Source organism: Haliaeetus leucocephalus, unplaced genomic scaffold (genome assembly GCF_000737465.1).
Source record: "Haliaeetus leucocephalus isolate CR32 unplaced genomic scaffold, Haliaeetus_leucocephalus-4.0 Scaffold92, whole genome shotgun sequence".
In the NCBI taxonomy this organism is placed as follows: Eukaryota; Metazoa; Chordata; class Aves; order Accipitriformes; family Accipitridae; genus Haliaeetus; species Haliaeetus leucocephalus.
Genome location: NW_010972528.1, coordinates 1,029,040 through 1,048,217, shown reverse-complemented (window position 1 = coordinate 1,048,217; position 19,178 = coordinate 1,029,040). Strand labels below are relative to the sequence as shown.

General features: G+C 57.0%; 3 protein-coding genes across 3 annotated transcripts in view; 1 reads left to right on the top strand and 2 right to left on the bottom strand.

Annotated features, from left to right (window-relative positions):
* The window catches only part of KIAA0895L (KIAA0895-like ortholog), a 13,541-nt gene extending 11,136 nt beyond the window's left edge, over window positions 1–2,405 (top strand). Inside the window, exons 4-6 of the mRNA XM_010585187.1 lie at window positions 409–714; window positions 1,400–1,497; window positions 1,971–2,405. Of these exons, the coding sequence (XP_010583489.1) occupies window positions 409–714; window positions 1,400–1,497; window positions 1,971–2,135 (569 nt within the window). The 3' untranslated portion in view covers window positions 2,136–2,405. The remainder of the gene's footprint in view (window positions 1–408; window positions 715–1,399; window positions 1,498–1,970) is intronic.
* A 1,129-nt stretch (window positions 2,406–3,534) lies between these two features.
* TMEM208 (transmembrane protein 208) lies at window positions 3,535–9,125 on the bottom strand. The gene is made up of 6 exons (XM_010583659.1): window positions 9,077–9,125; window positions 8,875–8,970; window positions 8,723–8,782; window positions 8,404–8,540; window positions 5,023–5,107; window positions 3,535–3,978 (listed from the first exon to the last, which is right to left on the bottom strand). The coding sequence occupies exons 1-6, from the start codon at window positions 9,080–9,082 to the stop codon at window positions 3,841–3,843; spliced, it is 522 nt and encodes a 173-aa protein (XP_010581961.1). The 5' UTR covers window positions 9,083–9,125; the 3' UTR covers window positions 3,535–3,840.
* A 1,217-nt stretch (window positions 9,126–10,342) lies between these two features.
* ELMO3 (engulfment and cell motility 3) lies at window positions 10,343–19,167 on the bottom strand. The gene is made up of 20 exons (XM_010583671.1): window positions 19,045–19,167; window positions 18,933–18,973; window positions 18,740–18,812; window positions 18,613–18,663; window positions 17,960–18,129; window positions 16,994–17,093; window positions 16,738–16,889; window positions 15,867–15,945; window positions 15,169–15,219; window positions 14,681–14,803; window positions 14,377–14,508; window positions 14,007–14,111; window positions 13,352–13,460; window positions 12,986–13,122; window positions 12,730–12,893; window positions 12,483–12,595; window positions 12,113–12,217; window positions 11,704–11,786; window positions 11,365–11,445; window positions 10,343–11,153 (listed from the first exon to the last, which is right to left on the bottom strand). Exons 1-20 carry the CDS (start codon window positions 19,120–19,122, stop codon window positions 10,941–10,943), a joined length of 2,160 nt encoding a protein of 719 aa, XP_010581973.1. The 5' UTR covers window positions 19,123–19,167; the 3' UTR covers window positions 10,343–10,940.
* Between the last annotated feature and the right edge of the window lie 11 nt (window positions 19,168–19,178).

Genomic DNA, 19,178 nt, shown 5'->3' with positions numbered 1-19,178 from the left:
GCTGTGGGTAACGGGCACAGCTTGGGGGGGTGGGCAGGATGCTGTGAGCATAATGGCCTGGGGGCTGTGGGGACCACAGGGCAAGGTAATACCCGCTGGGTCCTGCAAGGAAGCATCCTGGAGGGGTGCTCCTGGGTGGGTTTTGGAAGGGGCTGAGGCCAGCTGGGTCCCTCTCTGCGTGTGGGGCTGGGGGTGTTGGGCACCCACCCATGTGCTTGCCCCCCACCCTGGGCAGCGGAGCAAGCACATGTCCCATGGCAGCATCTCCAGCCAATACTGGAGCCGGCACCCATGGGTGCTGGGTCTCAGCCCCAACCCCAGCGATTCAGGGGCGGGGCGGGGGGGGCCGGGGGCCAAGCTTTTTGGAGGCTGCGGCTGATGGCGCTCGCTCCCATCCCCACTCCCTAGGCACCCACTACATCCGGGGGGTGAACAACACCCGCCAGCCCTGGCACAGCTCTGAGGGTCGCAAGCAGTACAGCCTGAAGCCTGCCAACCCCACGGAGGAAGGCTTGGCCAGCCTGCACAGCGTCCTCTTCCGCAAGCAGCCCTTCCTGTGGCGGGCAGCCCTGCTCTACTACACCATCGAGCGGGCCAGCCGCCTCTCCTTCTCCGCCCTCTTCCAGGACCTGGAGCAGTATGTCCAGGATGCCGGTGTCCGGTGGGAATACTGCGTGCGGGCAAAGCGGGGCCAGACTGACACCTCACAGCCAGGTACTGCTCAGGGGGTGAAAACTCTTCAGGTTTTGGAAGGGATTATTTTTTTTTTTTAAAAACAGAGGTAGACGGACATGTTTTGCTGCTGGGTGGGTTGAGCATCACTGCTCCTGTGGCCACGGCAGCCTTTGAAATGGTGGCTCTGCCTGTCCCCACATCCCTCCCCATCCCCAGCATTGCTCTCTTATGGGTTTGCACTTTATGGCAGTGATTTTTTACATGCAGTCCCAGCACTTCGGCTGCTTGGGGCGAGGCGGGGATGGATGGGGTACCCTGGGGAGCCCCATAAGGTGGTTGTGGTCTGATGGGAGCAACTTGCACAAGCTCACGGGGAAGCAGCAGCGAAAGGAGAGGAAAAAAAGGAGCATTCTGGGGATGCACTTAGATTCTTGCAGTGGTTTACCATTAAAAAGAAAATCCACTGGGAGGAAAGGTGAATGCATTCCAGTGAGAGGTTTGGGGCTCTCACTGCATCCGGCTGCCTCCACGGTCCCTGGCGCTGCTCCCTGATGCTTATCCTTTGGGACCTGGCTATGGCACCAGCAATGCCCGAGCCCTGGCACGCTCGTGTCACCCTGGTCCAGTGCCATCACTCCGGTTATTGTGGTTGGCAGAAGTTCAGGCAAGCAGAGGGCAGTGGGGAAGCCAGGCTTTCGCTCCCCGGCCTCTCCCGCTCTTCCAGGCTGTTTCAGTAAAGACCAGGTCTACCTGGATGGGATTCTCCGCATCCTGCGCCATAGGCAGACCATCGACTTCCCACTGCTGGCTGCACTTGGAAAGGTAACAGCCGGGAGCGGGCGGGGGGCACGGGGAGCTAATCACAGAGTACCCATCCCATCCCAAAGCTCATATGGACTTCCCAAAAACAAGCCCTTGGCTGGAATCCCTTCAGCTCTTTGCCTGTCCCTGCACGTATGGGTTTCGGTGGAGCAGGGAAAGGCTGTGCTGGGTAGGATGCAAAGAAGGACAGGACAATCCATACTCCTCCATGGGAGATCTTTGGGGGAAGCTTAACCCAGGGGGTTAAATTCTGCCAGCCCCTCTGCCTTGGTCACAGGCTGGCCCTGCTGCCACCTGTCCCCACAGTGACAGAAAATTATCAAAACCACAAATCCCTGCAAATCCCCCTCCAGGTGGCTTTACCAATGCTTCCCTGCAGGCAGGAAAGGTGTTGGGGCAGTGAGGGGGGTGGGCTGCAGGTGGGGGCCAGACCTCCTCCTTGGATGGCGGGGACTGACCCTTCTTCCCATCAGGTCTCCTACGAAGATGTGAATCGGCTGAAGAAATTTGGGGTCCTGGAGAAGGCCCGCATCCCCCATTTCATGCAGGACCTGGAGCGGTACATGAAACAGCTGGACCACATTGTCACCACCAATGGCCTGAACGAGGAGGAGCTGGAGCAGCTGCTGCCCGACTGAGGGGCATTCCCCCCACCCTGCAAACCAGTGTTCCAAGGGTGTAACTGGTGCCATTTATTGGATATTTATTGGGGCTGGAGCCTGGAGGAGAGGGCAGAGCCTGGGCCTCCTCCCCTGCGCCTGGGCGGCTGCTGTGCATGTACTGGCTGTGTAGGGTAGCGCGGCCAAGAGGGCCGGTGTGGTTAGTGTTGATGTGTGTCCCCCCCACTGTCCCCTGTGCATTTTTGGGGATGGCTGCGTGGCTTTGGGGAGCTGGAGAAGAGGGTTCAGAGGGAGTGAGGGCAGAGCTGGGGCGATGCACTGGTTCCCCAGAGGTGCAGGAGGCTGTGCTGGGGTTGTTGCAATGGGGGGATGCCCTTAGGGTACCAGGGGGTGTTCCCAGCAGAGTGGGGGCACCTACTCGGGGCCAGCAGATGGGGCTGGGGGCTCTGGGCTGTGCCTGGCAGCCCTGGCAGGGAATAATCCCCCTGTGTATGCATTTTCCACCCCCTACCCCTTCCCTCATATCCCCCACCAGCAGCAGAAAGGACTTTAATCCCCCAACTACCCCTCTCTGCTCTCCCCCCTCCTCATAGATATTTGCCCACAATTAACCATTGCTCTGCACCCCAACTACAGCTACTCTGCCTGGCTCTGAGGCACAGGAGAACTCAAGGTGGGGGTTGGGCTTGATGTAAGGAGAAAGTGTGTAATAAAAATGATGTAATGGAAACAACATGTGGGCAAAAGGTTGTGGATAGCATCAACAGCCAGGCTGGTACCACTGTGAATGCTGTGTGTCTCGCTTGCGCAGGCAAAGCTGCATGGCTCTGAGTTGGTGTGTCAGGAGCAGGATGGGGTCACCGGAGTGTGTAAAACAACATACTGGGCAGGGACAACATTAATAAATCAAAGTAGGTAAAAGCAGAAGCTGCCCTGAGCTATTCCTGGTCTCTATAACACAGTTGCAGCATTCCTCCAGCTGTGCCATGCCTAGGAGAGCCCTTTTTAAAAAAACAAACAAACAAACAAAAAACTAAAAAACAAAACACAATCCCCACAGACTTGGTTTTATATTCTTGTCGCCTTTCATGCCACTGAGCTCTCCCCCAAAGGTAGCACAGGCCAACTGGTGGCTCCAGAGAGCTCAGGCTCAATCCCAAAAGCTCCAAGGCTGGCTGCAAGCCCAGTTCACAGCACCCCCAGCTGCCCATGCTCCAGGTCTCACAGGGCAGCTGCAGCCCCTTTGCAGCATGTAGATGCTCCAGCAGGCAGGGCAGCACAGAGCAAGCTTGGGAATGGATAAGACCACTTGTCTTCGGGGATTTTACTTCCCTCTGGGCCAGGTCTCCAAGAACACGCTGGTGTTTTTAACAGCTCTGCTCTGTGAGCACCCCTGTGTGAAGACACTGCCAGCATGGTCAATTAGACTCTGCTCTTTAATATACTACTTCCTCCAACGTTGCAATCCCCAACCTTGAACATGATACAGCACTGCTTTAAAAAGGTATTTACACACATCCCAGCATCACCCCCCTTGTCATGCCAATGAGCAAGGCCTCGACTGGCGCCAAGAACCAACCAAGGGAAGTCTCTTGCGGCCTTTCTAGTGGAATGGCAGCAATGACAGAGGGTAACATAGCTACTGCGGTGGTTTCAGTCGCATCTCTGATGAAATAACAGCATGGAGATGAGAGACGGCATTAATCTATCTCCCCGGCCAGGGCTAGAAGCGCTTCATCTGGCGGCGTTCTTGTCGGCGTTGCTTCTTCTCGTTTGGTTCCTGACTGGCAGGCGAAGAGTCAGCTGTAAACCAGGGCCCCAGGATGTTCACCCACAGGAGGTAGAGAGCGCGCCCCGGAGCCTGCAAAACACGTGTGGCACAAACTCAGTCACTTTGGGGACAGCTCTGGCAGGGGTGGTGCAATGGTCTGGAGGGCTGGTCCTACCAAGGAAGCCTAAGGAGCTGGAATATGTTTACAGGCTGGATCAGGGGCATCACAGGATGCACGGAAATCAAAGGCAGTGGCAGGTGTCCAAAATAAATGGCCTGATTTTGTATGGTTTAGGAACTTGCATCTGTATACAGCACTTCGGCTTCATATATGGAAATCTCAGCATCAGGTCTGAATTACCCAGAAAGATCCAACTGCCCAGATGTTCTGCCTCTCCCTCCTTCAGAAAACACACCCACATTTCTCTAAATGAAAACAAATGTGATCTGAATGATCTCCGGGGGATAGTCAAGAGTTCAGGCTGCCCTCTGCCAGGCCAGCTAGAAAGGAACTTGTGAGTAAGGACTGAAACGAGCTAACTTTCTATGCTCCCAAGATTGCCTTATATACCTTTGTGGGATATACTCAAAGCAACTGTGGAATTTTTTTAACTGGAGACTTTTTGTCCTTCTGCAAAAGCAGTTTTAGCTGGAGACACATGACAATTGTCTCTGGAGTAGAAAGAGTCTGGTGTGTTAAGGGGAAATCAAAGCCTACGGGGTTTGATCTACCAAGCGCCACAGTATCCAGCAGTTCCCAGCCTCAGTTTGTGCCGGTGAATGACTGAGAAAACCAAACAAGAAGCAGCACAGTCTGTTTGCCAGTCACAAAAAGGCTCTATGTACAAAGATGGCTTTGATCTGCCTCATGTTTCTTGTTGCCCTTTCACAGAACCAGAGAAAAAGGCCAAGGCCAGCCTGGTTTTTGCGTGGTTGACTCACAGGGATCAGGACTTCTTTCCCTTGTACAGCCTCACTATTAACAAGATTTGACAGGGAGATTAAAGAATTTATCAGCAAACAGTTTTGGGCTGAAACAGGACGCCATGAAATGAAATAGATAAAGTTCTCAGCTCTAAAGACAGGGAAAGACAAGGACAACGTAGAGCAATGAAGAAAACCGCAGGAGCTTACCAAGAGCCAGAAGTACCACACATAGAGCGAGAAGCAGCTCAGCACTTGGACTATAGCTGTCAGCAGGATCACATCCTTGAGGTGCCTGAGGGAAGAAAAGCAAAACATTAACCTTCCATTCTAGCTCCCGAACACACCAGCATCTCTGCCTCCACAGCCCATCTGCACCGCCTCCAGGGAGCGACCCTGCCTGGCCCGACTGAAGGACTGTCCCTGCAGCTATGTTTTGCCACACGCGGTAATCTAGAAGCGTCAGAGCAGTAAACAGAAAAAATAAATAAATCTGATGAGTTAAAGAGCTAGGCTCCCTCTGAAAAGGGACATTGAGAAAGCTGAGGAATGCAGGGGGGTGGAAATCGGCAGCAAAACCACCACCCCCGCAGCCCGCAACAGCAGCCAGCACCCCCTGATTTGATACATACTGTGGCATAAAGTATAGCTGCTCACGGCTGGCTGCACTAAAGGGAACCATGAATCTTCTCTCTGCCATTTCACAGGCTGACAGACACACTCGGGGTCACCAAAGGGCTGGGGTGCTACAAGGACAAGCACACCATCACCCGCAAGCCGAGCTACAGCAACAGACGGCTTCAGCTCCCTCTCCCCTCCCGCTTATCCGACTCCTTCTTCCATGCCAGCCTCAGGCAGAGCTGAGAGCAGCTACAGAGGAGAACAAGCTGCCCACACCTCCACCACCACCTTGGGGGGGGGGGACCTGACACCCAAGAGAGGTAAACAGGTATTAGTTTTTCAACACAAGCCACAGGGAGTGCCATGATAGTTAGAAAAATGCCAGCTCCTTCGCTCCCATTAAATCATCATCTGCTGGAGTAAGAAACCCTCAAGTCACATCCAAGAATGAAGTCAAGAAAACAAAGGCAAAGGTAATGAAATAGCTCGTCTAGTTCTCAGCAGCACAGCACAAAGCAAGGTGATGTTAGGTATTCATCACCAGAAACAACTAGTTCAGGCTGGGACACTGTCATCAACTCGAGATGCTGCAGAATCCAGCAAAGGCTCTATGATGGGATGCTGAGGTTCAGAAATCTCATGCATCACCAGCGGCCCCAGAGGGGTCACAGCAGCGCTCCCACCAAACCCAGCTCTCCCAGGGACCAGCAAGCTCAGCTTTCCTCAACCCCAAAACAACACACAGCATCTGTTTCAGTTACAGACAGCACAAGGGAAACACCATCAAATCTGCAGCATTCCAGAAGCAGCTCCAGAACAGCACGTGTTAATCAGCTGTGGCATGCTCAGCTGAGAGGCAGGAAAACGTCCACTGCTTTCTGAAAGTAACCGTTAGCCTAGAGTGGTTCCCTGATCCCCAGAGAGGTAATTTAGAGCACTTCACCTGAGAAACAGAGGAGCACCAAGTATTTGTTAACACTTTGTGTTCACATATGAATGGCGTTAAACTAATGAAACTTGCACTCTTACAGCTGAGGGCTCTGCACAGGCTCAGGTACAAAGGTACAGGGTAAGGATGGGAACTTCAGCTGTGCAGGTTTTGCTTTTACAGCTCTGCCTTCAAGTTGCGCTGTGTTTTGCACAGCCTGTGCCTCAGACAAACATCAATTAATTTTGGTGTGTCATAAAACTCACCCCAAGGGTGTATTGCTGAGGCAAAAAAACCTCGGAGGCCCGGTACCAAGGGAAGTACTATGTCTGCAAGTGGGCTGCAGCGGCACTACAACTGCGCCTGACACCTTTTCACAGCAGGTAATGTGATCCTTCTGCTAACTCCTGTCAGTCATTTCCCCCTGAGAGCACCATCACACACGTGCATGGGGCAGTTACTGGGGCACCTGCTCTGCCTCGGTGCCTTACACATCTCCCAGAGGCATGTCCCACAACTAGGACGATACCTCAGATGACATCAAACTTCTGTATTTTCCTTACTCAACTGTCCCATGTTGTGTTTCACAAAAAAGGTTTCCAAAATATTTTATGCTTCTACTCAGGAGAGCCAGAACAGTGTAAAACGGGAGAAAAACCCTCGGCTCACCAGCAGGAAAAAGAAGTCACTATAGGATGAATAGGGTGTAAAGCACCTGGCTCACAAATCACACTAGAAATAATTTCCTCTCTTCCTGGCTACCTTGTCCCTCAGCTGAGTCTCTTACACTGCACACCTGAGTCACTCTGGCTGCAGGTAGCAAATTCACTACTCCACTAACAAACACACAAGATGAGAGCTCATCCTGTGCAGACAGCAGATTCTGTGCTGCACAAGTCAGTCTACTGGCTGATAACATCCCCGGGCATCTACTGGCTACAGAAATAAAATTTGTAACAAAAAATAAAAATATATAAATCAATACATGGCCCTTCCCACACAAGAATGCTTGACACAATGCAGAGGGCTCTGCCGGAAACAAAGCCCCACTGTGTTTCTTCAAAAGCCTGGCAGCAAGTGAAAGATGGTGATAAACCTTAAATTGTCGGCCAAGGGCATTGGAAGGAAAGGGCCAACTACCCCAGGTACCTCGCCGAGCGCACACTGAAGAACCCCAGCAAAAGCTGGACCAACAGACAGAGGCTGAGGGCAGGGAGGACAGAGAGCAAAGCGTGACCTGTCCACGACTGCCCAGGAGTTCTCTGTAACTAGTTTGAGGCTCGCTGTTGGAAAAGACAAACCTAGAAGATATTTCTGCTGTTTTGGTACTGTTGTCGCCTTATTTTATTTGACAGTGCTTTGCAGGAATTATTGTTGTGTGCTCCTTGACCGAGGAAAAGAGAGTTACAGCAGCACCAAGAACACTGGACAGGCAAACACGTGGTGCTGTCTGCAGACAGACAGACATGAGGAATGCAGGAGCACAAGGAGCAGAAAAGGCTGAGGAGGTGAGAGGAGCTGCCTAAGACAGAGGAGATGTTTTTAGTGCGCAGAACAGTTCAAGATGTGGCCAGTCTGCAGCCAGGATGGGGTAACTGGCACTGCATGCCCTTCTGCTCTGTCAAGCACTACCTGCAGTGCTGGTTTAAAAAGAAAATACATCTCTGCGTGTGGCAGAAGCACACACATGGTCAGCACTGTCTCTTCGCTGAAAGACAGCTGTAAGCTGCTCCAGCCAAACTGTTTGGGATCTCCTACCTGTGTACCTCAGCCCTAAGGAGTGACCATCCCAGGCTGACGTACCCACGCAGCAGCTCGTGACTAGTGCAAGCCAGGCCAAGCATTCAGGTAACAAGGACAGTTTAGGTACATTATCGGAAAAAACGGCTACAGGCTTCCAGCTCCCCTCATGCCTGTGTCAGTGGGCAATCGGAGGTGGGAGCTGAGGCCTGGCCTTCTCCCTCGGGGCCTCTCCTGGCTCTGCGTGCACGCTCAGGCAGCAGGTCCTGCTCACCTGGACTCGTGCGGGTGTGGACACTCACTCTGCCATCCCCTGCTCCATATTCAGGTCAATTCCGCCGTCGGCAAGGCTGCCATCTTCCGCAAAAGACGGCTTTGCCATGGAGTTCATGGAGCGGTAGCTGGTGCCGTAGACCACCGAGCTGAAGACGAATGCTAGCTGCAACAAGAAAACGGCTGTTAGCCACAAAAGCCACGACCTCCGGGGCAGGGCAACAGGGGCCTGGTGGCCTCGCCTGTCGCGGCAACCAGGAAAGGAGCCGGCTTTCCGCCGGGCCAGGCCCAGCCCCAGGCCCCCCTCGCCGGGGCCCTGCCCGCAGCGGCAGCCGGCCGGGCGCTCACCCACGTCCAGGCGGAGGCGGCGGGGTAGAAGATCACCAGGTTCACCACGGCGTAGAGGGCCTGCGGAGAGAGCACGGCACGGCTGTCGGCCCGGGGCTCGGCCCTCCCCACCGGCCCCATGCCCCGCCGGGGCCCTCCCCGGCCGCACTCACGGAGGCCCCCAGGATGATGCGGAGGTAGAAGCGCAGCGTCTCCCGATTCTCCTCGAAGATTTGCTTCTTGCCCTTGGTACCCGCCTTCCCCTTGGGCTGCGGAGCCAAGAGAGGCGGTCAGCGGCCTCGCTCGCTCGCTCGCCCGCCCGCCCGCCGAGCCCTGAGCCCCCGGCCCCACCAAGCTCCCAGCCCCGCCACTCACCGCCATGGCCGCGCCGGCTCCACGCTCCGCTTCCGGCCCACACCGGAAGTCACCCTCCCCCGGAAGTGACGAGGCCGCGCTTGGTACCTGGCAGCCAGGGCCTACCTCGGGGGGGGGCGGGGAAGGAAGGTCTTAGTCCCCGAAGGTCTCTCCCTCTCCCTCTCCTCGGGGTTCCCGGCCCCAGGGGACCCTGAGGCCTTTTCCCTGGTCCCACAGTGCAGCCCGTGGGTTTGGGGTGCCCATGCCTGCCCTCCCCCGCCCTACAGCCCCTTGGCCCGCCTGTGCCCATCACCTCCCCTTGGCTCTTAGGAGAAGGTTACCTGCAGCGCCCTGGCCGTGGCAGGGTCCTGCACAGCCATCAAAAGGCTGACCTGAAGCCGAGCAAGCTGCGTTGCTCTCACCTCAGTAGCTCTGCCGGCTCCTGGGAGGTGGTTCGGGGCGTGGGGCGAGAGCTGGGGCTGCAGACAGAGCCTGCCTTCCCCAGCCTCATCTTTCCTTGTGACAGCCTCTTTACAGCCGAGACACTGCTCTCCGAGCTTCAAGGCTAAGGTACGGGCCTGCTTGCAGGAGCTGAGCCCATCCAACCTGTTACCAGGACCACCTGCAGTGCTCCTAAGCCTTCCTAGGCTGGAAACGGCCTTAGCTGTAGCCCCATGGCCACCTTCCCTAGAGGTGACTAGACTCCATGCCTGCTCCTCAAGAGCAGGAACAAAATATTCCTGCTGGCCATCCTCCAGGCTTCTTCACGCTCTGTGCCGCGGCTCCCACAGTGCCACAGCACCGTCCCAGTTTTTGCCTGCTTTGGCACTTTTTTGCCCTGCAGTCAGCCTGACGCCTTCCCCAAGCTTTTGGAAAGGACACAGCCCTGAGTTCTCCACAAGTGGTTTATTGTCCCAGTACATGGGAGGCAGAGGCACAGTTGGAGCCCTGGCGACCTGCGGCTGCAGTTGTTACTGCAACACCCCTGGGAGAAGCTGTAGGCATGAGGAGGTGGGGGCACTGGGGTGGGAGTCGTGGGGGCCGGGGAGGAGGTAGCTTGTCGTCGTGCAGTAGTGCAGCAACATGGCTGAAGTGTGCAAGTACCCGCCTGGGGGGGGGGAAGGCACCAGGATTGGCACGAGTGTTGGGCAGCAAGGGCAGACAGGGGGTCTCCTCCTCATACCAGGCATGGCAGCAGCAAGCCCCTGCCCAGCTGAAATGGTGTTGAGAGAGCAAGGGCTTGGACCCTAAACACCCTCCCCCCTTCCGGGAGTGGGAGCGCAGAGGGCTCTGCAGAAAAGTGTTTCAGTGCGGCATGGGCTGGGCAGGCACACCGTGCTCTGGAGATGCCGTCTGCTTGCCAAACCGATTGGAAAGGGGTGTTTTATCCTTTTTTTAACCATTTTCTTGTCGAGAAAGGATCCCCTATGCTGACAGGGAGAGCCAGGCAGTGCGTATTCGTACCTTTGTAGTGCTGCCCCTCCCCTCCAGCTGTCCCAGGGCTGCCTGTACCTTTATTCCTGCCCGTATCCTTGCTCTCTCTGCCCAAAGCCTGGCTGCGGTGCGGGGGGGTCAGCCCCACCACAGAGGGGTTTGGCTGTTTGGAAAGTATTTTGTCTTGCCTGCCCATGGCAGGGGAGCAAAGCAACTGGGTCACCCCCCCTCACACAGGAGCCTGACGCTTGATGGCTCAGCCCCGTGCTCTCGCAGGAGGGCAGGACACAGGCAAGGAAGGGTGGGCGGTTTGCCCTGGGATGGGCAAGGTGCAGGCAGCACAAGCCCGAGCCCCCAGCCAGCACTTGGGAGCAGGAGATGGAGGACAGAGCCTGGAGGAAGGGGTTTGATTTTGGGGGGTGTCAGGGAAGGACGGGGCACAGGGAGGAACTCACTGCTCTGCGTGGCTGAAGTCGTAGCAGAAGTTTAAGTTGCTGGGGGGCTTTGGGACAGGAGGGGGTGTGTCGGGAATGCTGATGTTCTCCAGATCCAGGAGCCGCAGCTTGAGCTCCATGGACAGTAGGACATCAAGGTCAGTCTGCATTCGCTCGCTCGTCATCTCCTTGCCCAGGAGCACGTTCAGCCCATCCGTCCAGAGGCAGAACTGGGGAAACAGAGCACGAGTGACTCTGGCACCAGCCTGGGGCAGGCGGAGAGCCCACCTCTCCCCCCACTGTGGCTCCCACCACAGGGAAGCCCAGGAGGCTGGGCTGGTGGGGGCTGGGAGGGCACACACGACTCCCTTCCCCGCCTGCTATCCCCTGGCAAGGACATCTGGCCGCAGTGTGCCTCCCCAGCGGGCCCTCGGAGCTCACCTCGTATCGGGTGGGGGCAATGAAGTTGAGGCAGTATTCCTCCACATCATACACGATGGAGAAGGCCAGCTCCAGGACATCCTGCGGGGACAGTGCAGGGATTAGCCAGCTTCTTGGCTGGACTCTTCCCAGCCCCGGTGGGGTTCAGAGCAGGAGCTGCCTCCCAGCCTCCTCCTCTGTGCTCCGGGAGACCCAAAAGGTCTCAAGCCACTTGAAAAACCTGCCGCCATCCATGAAACCACCCAACCTGCCACCATCTACCCACCACCAAAAACCATCAGCAGTTGGGGAGGGGAGCATGCTGGGCCCCCTGCGTGAGGCAGGGTGGGAGATGCTGACCTTGTTCTGCTTCCCGGAGCTCTTCTCCTTTGTGTGCGGACACTCCTTCCCCATGAGCAGCATCTTCATGTCTGCCACAGGAACTGGGGCAAGCAGAGGAGCTGTGAGTGCCCGCTCTCCTCTCCTCTCCCCCAGGTCCCCGGCACTCAGAGGCCAACAGAGCCCGAGCATGGGGGCTCACAGCCATCTGCAACTCAGGGGCTGGGGGGCTCAAGCCACTCTGCAGCAGCCTTTGGAGAGCCAGCCCGCCCCAGCCTGAATTCCCACAGCTCCCAGTCCCACACTACCAGCGGGCACTGAGCCAGGCACACGGGCAATTCCAACCTTAAGACATCCCCACCACATCACAGTGGGGGTGGGCAGAGGGCTCCCCTCCCTCCTTCCCACCTTCTTTTTCTCCATCACCTACTTTTCTCTGGCAGGCTTTCGATGGGGGGAGAGTCCACCCCCTCCTCCACGTCCCCATAGTGCAGCACCTTGTGGTTGGGTGACAGGCGGCAGTACCAGAGCTTGTCTGCGGCAGAAGGGCTGTTGGGAAATGCTCAGCCTCGCCCCCCCATGCTGAGGTCCCCATCCCCGGGTAGACAGAGCTGTTCCCTCATCAGCACACCCCACTTTTGGTCCCACCCCGTGGGTTAGCCCACACCAGCCGTCCAGGGAGCCGGGCACGCTACTCCCCACAGATTAATTGCAACTTCTTCCCAGTGGCAGGGGACATGGGGACAAGCCTCTGCCCCCCTCCCGGGACCCCCGCCCAGGAGCAGAGGGCTGGCACTCACCCTGCCTGCGGCGGCTGCTGATCTTGCGGAAGAGGGTGCCCTCGCAGAGGTGCAGCAGGCGCTGCTGTCGGATCAGCTCCAGGAGCTCTGGCTTCAGCCTCTCACGCAACTCCCTGGGGTGAAAGCCAGCAGAAGAGGAGCATGGCCACTTCAGCTGGTGCTCGCTGACCTCCCCAGCCCCACGGTGTTTCCCCCACCACCACAGCCCCCCATCACAGCTCCGGCTCCCTGCCCGCAGCCCACTCACAGCACAGGCACAGCCAGCGTCTCCTCCTGGTGCAGCCGCTCCGTCTGCCGCAGCTTCAGGATCTCGCTGTAGTTCAACGCATTCACTCTAGTCTTGAATAGCTCCAGGGAGGTGGGCTTGAGGGACAGGGTCCTGGTGATCTGCTCCCGCACCACCTGCAGCACCTGTGGGGCCCAGGACATCACCCCTAGTCTGGTGACCCTCCACAGAGCCTCTGAATTTGTGCATAGCCTGTGGCCCCAGCATCCCTTCACACCTTGTCAAAGTCCTCCTGGGTAGCGCGCATCTCCTTCCAGGTCTTGTTCACCAGCTGGATGCAGATGCAGAAGAGCTCTTCAAAGAAATGATCCTGCCCGAAGAACATAGGGTAAAAGGCCTGAGCCGTCTCCGAGCCTGCAGTGAGAAGGACAAATGATGCCAGACTCCCCAGTTTTTCCAGGGGATTTCAGTGTCCAGGAGAACCAGGACATTTCCTAGCCCTCCCTCCCCTTCCCCTGTTGTCGGTCACGCCAGAGCCTGGAGGCCCCACATACGCAGCGCCCTGCCCTGGCAGCTTGTCCCCACTCCTGCCAGCTGGCAGGCAGCAGGGCACGGAGATGGTCAAGCTGGAGCACACACATACACGGCTCTCCAACGTGCAGGATCTCGCAGAGGATCAGGGTGAGCTGGATGCTGCTTCGAGCGAAAGGGCATTCATGTTTGTCTTCCCGGCTGCTGTTCTCGAGGACAAACTGGAGGAGAGGGCCATTGCCTCATGTTACACGGGCCATGGAGTTGGAGGGCTGCCCAAATGGTGGGGATCAGACATCCCACACTCCTCCTGAACTTCCCAGTCAAGCTGTCCCCCCAGGTTAAGCCATCCCCAACAGAAGTAGTTAGCTCTCCCCAAAAACCAGCCCCAGCTTCTTCCTTCCCCTGCCGCAGTGTGGGAGCTGATCACAGGCAAAGCAGGTGGGAACGTGGCTAATGCCCTGCAGCCACTGGCTGGTTTTGCCCAAGTTGCCCTGGTCTGCTCAGATGTGAACGAGGCCTGGAAATCAAGCTGTGAGCAAAACACTAAAAATTATGGGGACCTTTCAGTGCTACCGGCCTCAAATGGCTGCTTCTACCAACAGGGAGGACTTGGCTCCACCTGAAAAGGCGCACCAGTAGGACACCTGCCCCAAAGGGACATCCTCGCCTGGGTTTGGCTGAGGACAGGTCACAGGGAAAGGAAAAGAAGATGGAGATCCACCAGCACCTCTCTGCCAGGGAGTTCTCTGGGAGAGTGCACGCACCCTGCTATAGGCGTTGGGGGTGTGCCTGGAGAAATACACCATGTTGTCGAGGGCGAGCAGTCCTGGCGGGGCACGGCGGAGGTCCTCCGCTGGGTTGCTGTTGTTCTAGGAGGACACAAAAGGATGCAATTTTGCAGCTGCTGCTTTCTTGTCCAAGCAGCAGAGTCCTCCCAAAGCAGCCATGGGGTTTGCCTTTTGAGTCCCAGCAGCTCCGCAGCACTTGCTGTTTGGGAGTACCAAGGGAGCAGAGGGAGGTACTGCGTGGTGGCCCAGCAGCATCAACAGGGACGCCAGGCTTAGGGAAGCCATCAGAAGGTGCTGCCGAGGCCGGCTGGTGGAGCAAGCGTGGGGCTTGCAGCGGGGGACGCACCATGAAGCCCAGCTTGCGGAACTCCTTGGCGCACAGGGATCGTCGGCGCTCGGTGCTGAAGTTGCTGCCAGGTGCCTCGGTCTCTGACTCAAAGGCAGTTTGGCGCAGCGACTGGAGGAGCTCCCGCTGTTCCTGGAGGGAGAGTGGAGATGCTGGTGAGGCCCACACAAGCAGGTTCTCCCAGGACAAACTGAAATTTTGAAATCAAATGTGCTGGGTTCACCCAAAGGTGAACCTTCACCTGTCTCTACTTGTACAGGTGGAAGAGACCAGGACCAGACTTGCAAGGAGAGCACTCTCAGACCTGTGAGTAGGGATCCATGGAGGTTCTCATGCGACGCTCACACAGGTTGAGGCTGACAGACTGCAGCACGTACAGATAATGGGCCATCTCATCCCCCAGCGGCTCGGAGCTGTGGATGATGTTCTACAGGAGACTGCGAGTGAGAAGGTTCCCCCAGGCTGCTGCTCCCAGTTCCTCCAAACCCAGGGCCCAATGGCAGCCAAAGCCCAACAGATCCTGCTGCTCAAAGAGGCATTAGGAAGCAGGCAGTTCCCCTCAGGGTTGGGCGAGAGCTGGGTGCACTGAACTGCAGGCAGCCAGGGGTGCAACCCTGGGCATGTGGGTGCCAGCGGGGCAGCACCCACAGGAGGCATCAAGGAAGGGATGCGGGGCACACAGGCAACCCAGCCAGGCACCGTCACCAAAGGCTGGGGCTGAGGGGACGGGGCTGGGGAGGAACGACAGAGGACGAAGCACAGAGCAGACCCTTGACGAACCCAGCTCCTCACCTTGTGGATAAACTGCCTGATGTTCTTCTCCCTCAGGTAGTCCATCATGTCCTAGGAAGGGAAGTGGTTGTGAGACATTCTCCAGCTCCACACACCACTCACCCAAAAAAGCCTGTGTTCCCTTTGCAGCCCGCCATCCCCGCTAAGCTTGGCTTGGGGCCACAGGCAGGGTGGGGACAGAAAGGAACGGGCAGTCTCAGGAGTGACACCAGTGAGCAGGAGACCTGCCCCCAGCTTCCACTGCCCTAGCCCACCCCGGGGGGGCTCAAACGGATCCTGCCCCACCAGGCTGCCAGGACAGGTTGTGTCAGTCAAGAAGAAGCAGAGTGAGGAGGCTGACTTTAAACATCTCCAGGCACCTCTCAGAGCCCCGGCATCCCAGAGAACACAAACACTGCAGTGGAGGACTCAGCTGCCCAAGATCCTGTCACGGGGGGCCCAGCCATGATGGCCCAGACGTGCCAGGTGCTGGGTCTGGGCCATCACGGTCACTGCGCCGCCACCAGCCATGGTACTTCTCCTGTCATTTGAGATCTTGCATCCCTCCCCAAAACTACTCCAAGGGGTGTGAGACAGCAGAGGCCTCTTGGCAGAGCACCCCAATGACAGGGGCACTGTGGTGCTTGGATCTGCAATGCCCACCACCCTGCCATCAGCCGGTCTTGCCTACTGCCCACAGGCAGAGAACAGCCCCTTACCCGCCGCTCAGCATCAGTCGCAGCCAGCAGCAGCGCAATGAGCAGGGCCATCGCCTTCAGCTGCAGCTGGGCATTTGTCCTGCAGAAGGAGGAGGAGGAGGATGGGGAGAGTCACCAGCTTTGAGGATGGTCTTGCCTTCCCCAAGGCAGAGTCTTCTCCCCACTTCACTGCTGGACCCCACTGCATGGAGCTGGAGGACCCAGAGAGGCCAGAGCCATGAGTGAGCAGCTGCTGACAGCAGGGCCAGGGGTGAGATGGTCCCCGCAGCTGTGACTGCAGGGCACCCATGGATGGATCAGATATTGCTCTGCACACACCCATGGGTGCAGCATTTTGGAGCTGCAGGAGAACCCAGGGTGAAGAGCAGACTCCTGTCTGGCAGGAGCCCTGGGCATGAGCCTCTCCATTTTCAAGAAAGAAAAACCTCCAAACTGAAGAGAGTGGTATGAGGAAGATGAGGGAACGAAGAACCCACCTTAGCTGAGGGATTTAACAAACTCCATTTGTTCATTACAGTACCACCACCCCAAGTTGTAAGGAACATACTATTGCTCCTAAATATACCGGGGAAAGGGAAGAGCCAACACCAGAAAAAAATCTGGTCAGCTAAAGAATCAAGATATTGGAATGAAACAGGCCATGAATGAACACATGAAGGACTCTGACCTGGAAACAGGATGGTTTCCAGGATAGTCCACCCCTCCCCCAGCATCAGGGACAGGACAGGCTGATCTCCCACAAGTTGTTTAGGAAGGCACAATACAATCTTGTGCCAGGGATAGTCAGCAAGACCCAGAGAAATCTCCCCCATTGCCTCATCCCCACCAGCCTTGGGATGCGGGCGAACGGTGCTCCGGCCTCTCAACTTACACCTGCAAGTGGGTGAGAAGACGATCCAGCGTCACTTCTTTTTTAACTAGCTCAAAGAGGAGGCGACTGGTAGGCACCATGTTCTCCAAGATAGACAAGGAGAGCTGCTGCACAGATGCATCCACTGCGTTCATATTGACATAACTCACTATCTATGAGACACAAAACCATCCGTCGACAGCAGGCTGAGCCTGGGTGACGAGGGCAACAAGGAATTCCAAGGGCACAGGCTGTGGAGACTGCAGAAGGTGCTTACCTTCTTGATGAAGGCTGCACTAAGAGTCTCCCAGGAAACAAAATCATGCTCCATCAGCTCCATGAAGGCCTTCAGGGTGTGAGCTAGCATCTCCCCTGTACTGGAGGGACAGATAAGCAAACGCAGTGAGAATGGCTCCAGATACCTCACAGTCACCACTGTAAGACAGGAGTACAGTTGCACATTGGTGGGTACCTTAGAAACAGCTAAAGAAGCAGAGAGCAGTGAGCCGAAGAAGAAAGGAAAAAGAGACTGTTGGGTAAGAAATCAGACCCTCACTTAGTCATCCCAGGAAGTTGAGGCAGGGAAGTTCAACAGTTTGTGGAAAGCTGCATTACCACGGTACAAAGATCACTGCAGACAAGCCCTCAGGAAAGCCAAGCCACCCCAAATCCCTCCCTCTACTTCCAAGAAACACACGCTGTGTGGTTTTAGGCTCCACATCCTCTGTGAGATAGGAGCTCAGAGGAGATGCATCACATCCTGAAAAAGTTGAGTAGGCACTAGTATTTGGCAACGGGGGTTTTCTGAGCTGCTTGCAGATCTCTCGCAACTAAAACCTCAGGGCAGAGGGAGTGTTTGGGGTGGCAGGAATGAGCAGCAGCGGAAGCTAGGCTCATCACAGGACGTTTCCTGGTAGCAAAACCCATGAGGCTGCAGGTGACCCAGCAGCGAAGGGATGGAAGGTTCAAGTCTGGGCACATTCATGAGGAATCAAGACCACAGACCCATGGGGACCTTCCCCTGGCTGCCAGTGTGGGGGGACACAGCCACATACCTGCAGGTAAGGCGCCTGCAGAGCCAAGTGCCCCGCCACCAGCACTGCCCTTCATGCCACAGCACTGGGACCAACAAGCCAGGAACATGAACAGAGTCCATGCCAACGCCCAGCTGAGAGCTCATGCAGCATTAGCAAGGGAGAAGAAAAGTCAAGAACTGCAAAGGAAGTCCTCTCCTGATACTCACTCATTCCCTTCTTCCACAATATAGAAGATTTGTTTCAAGCCATTCCGGTTGATGAACTCCTGAGCAAAGGTAACGTCTTGGGAGAGGCTTGCAAGCTTCTTCAGTGAGTCAGTCTTCACATCTGAGTTGTTGCTCTGGATCCCGCTGTACAACTGCTCTGCTTCTTGGTCCTACCAGGAAGGAAAGAATCAAGCCAAAGGGGCTCATCGAAAGACAGCGAGAAGCTTGGAGAAGGCTGGAAGAGCTTAAGCACAAGTTTTGGAAGGAGGCTCAGGCTAGAGCAGCCCCAGTGAGGAGCTGGACCGAGAGACAAAGCCACCAGAGCAGAGACCAGGAGGAGCTGAGGAAGGAGGTCAAGCTGGTGTGACACTAAGAACGCTTGATGAGTTGGCCCACGCGTCCAAAGCATCTCGAGATGACTTAGTTTCTCTTCAAACTCCCCCGAGCTCTGCCGAGGGAGAATGAAGGTTGAGACAGGTCTCCTCCCCGCGTTATTTCTGCTGGGTCTGAGGCACCGAGAGGAGCCGTCGTGAGCCAGAAGTCACGGAGCGAGGCGGCGGCAAAGGGCTCGGAGCACCGCATCGCCCCGTTGCAGGGGGACATCCCACCACAGCAAGCGGCGGAGAAGGAGACAGGGGGACGGAGGGATGTACCGGGGAGGTGGTCAGCCGTAAAATGCTCCCGTTCTTAATCTCCCCGCGGTTCTGCAAGGGGAAAGCGACCGGTGAGCCGGTGAGGGCCACACCGGCAGGTCCGGGGGGAGGTCGGGGGGCACCTCACCGACTCGGTGATGTAGGTCTGCCGCCCGTCCGCGTACTGCAGGGCGTAGCGCTCGGCGTTGGGCAGGCTCCACCTGCGGCAATGGGCGGCCGGTCGCAGCGCCGTACGGCTGGCGCCGGTGGCCGCCGGGCCAGGCAGCAGCCCGGTGGCGGGCCGTCAGGGCCCGGTGGCGGGCGGCGGGGGCGGTACTCACGCGTCGCAGACGTCCTTGAGCACCGAGGCGAGGGGCTTGGTCTGCAAGCGAGAGGGCGGCCGTGAGCTGGACCGCGGGGTCCGGGGAAGGTGTGGGGGGTGCCGGGCGGTACCTGCTGGAGCTCGATGAGCTGCGGGATGGCTCCCACCATCTGGATGGCGATCTTCACCACGTCCTTGGGCGGCGGCATGGCTCCCGCGGCGGCACCGTCACCGCTCGGCCCGGCTCCCCCCCCCCCCCCGCCCC

Excerpts from the sequence above, each read along its gene's own strand:
- ELMO3 (XM_010583671.1), bottom strand. The coding sequence starts at position 19,122 with ATGCCGCCGCCCAAGGACGTGGTGAAGATCGCCATCCAGATGGTGGGA. Across the intron at positions 18,974-19,044 it reads AGCTCATCGAGCTCCAGCAG|ACCAAGCCCCTCGCCTCGGT; the intron begins GTACCGCCCGGC and ends TCTCGCTTGCAG. Across the intron at positions 15,946-16,737 it reads CTTCTCACCCACTTGCAGGT|GACAAATGCCCAGCTGCAGC; the intron begins GTAAGTTGAGAG and ends CTCCTTCTGCAG.
- TMEM208 (XM_010583659.1), bottom strand. Across the intron at positions 8,783-8,874 it reads GCATCATCCTGGGGGCCTCC|GCCCTCTACGCCGTGGTGAA; the intron begins GTGAGTGCGGCC and ends CTCTCTCCGCAG. Across the intron at positions 8,541-8,722 it reads CCGCCTCCGCCTGGACGTGG|CTAGCATTCGTCTTCAGCTC; the intron begins GTGAGCGCCCGG and ends TTCTTGTTGCAG.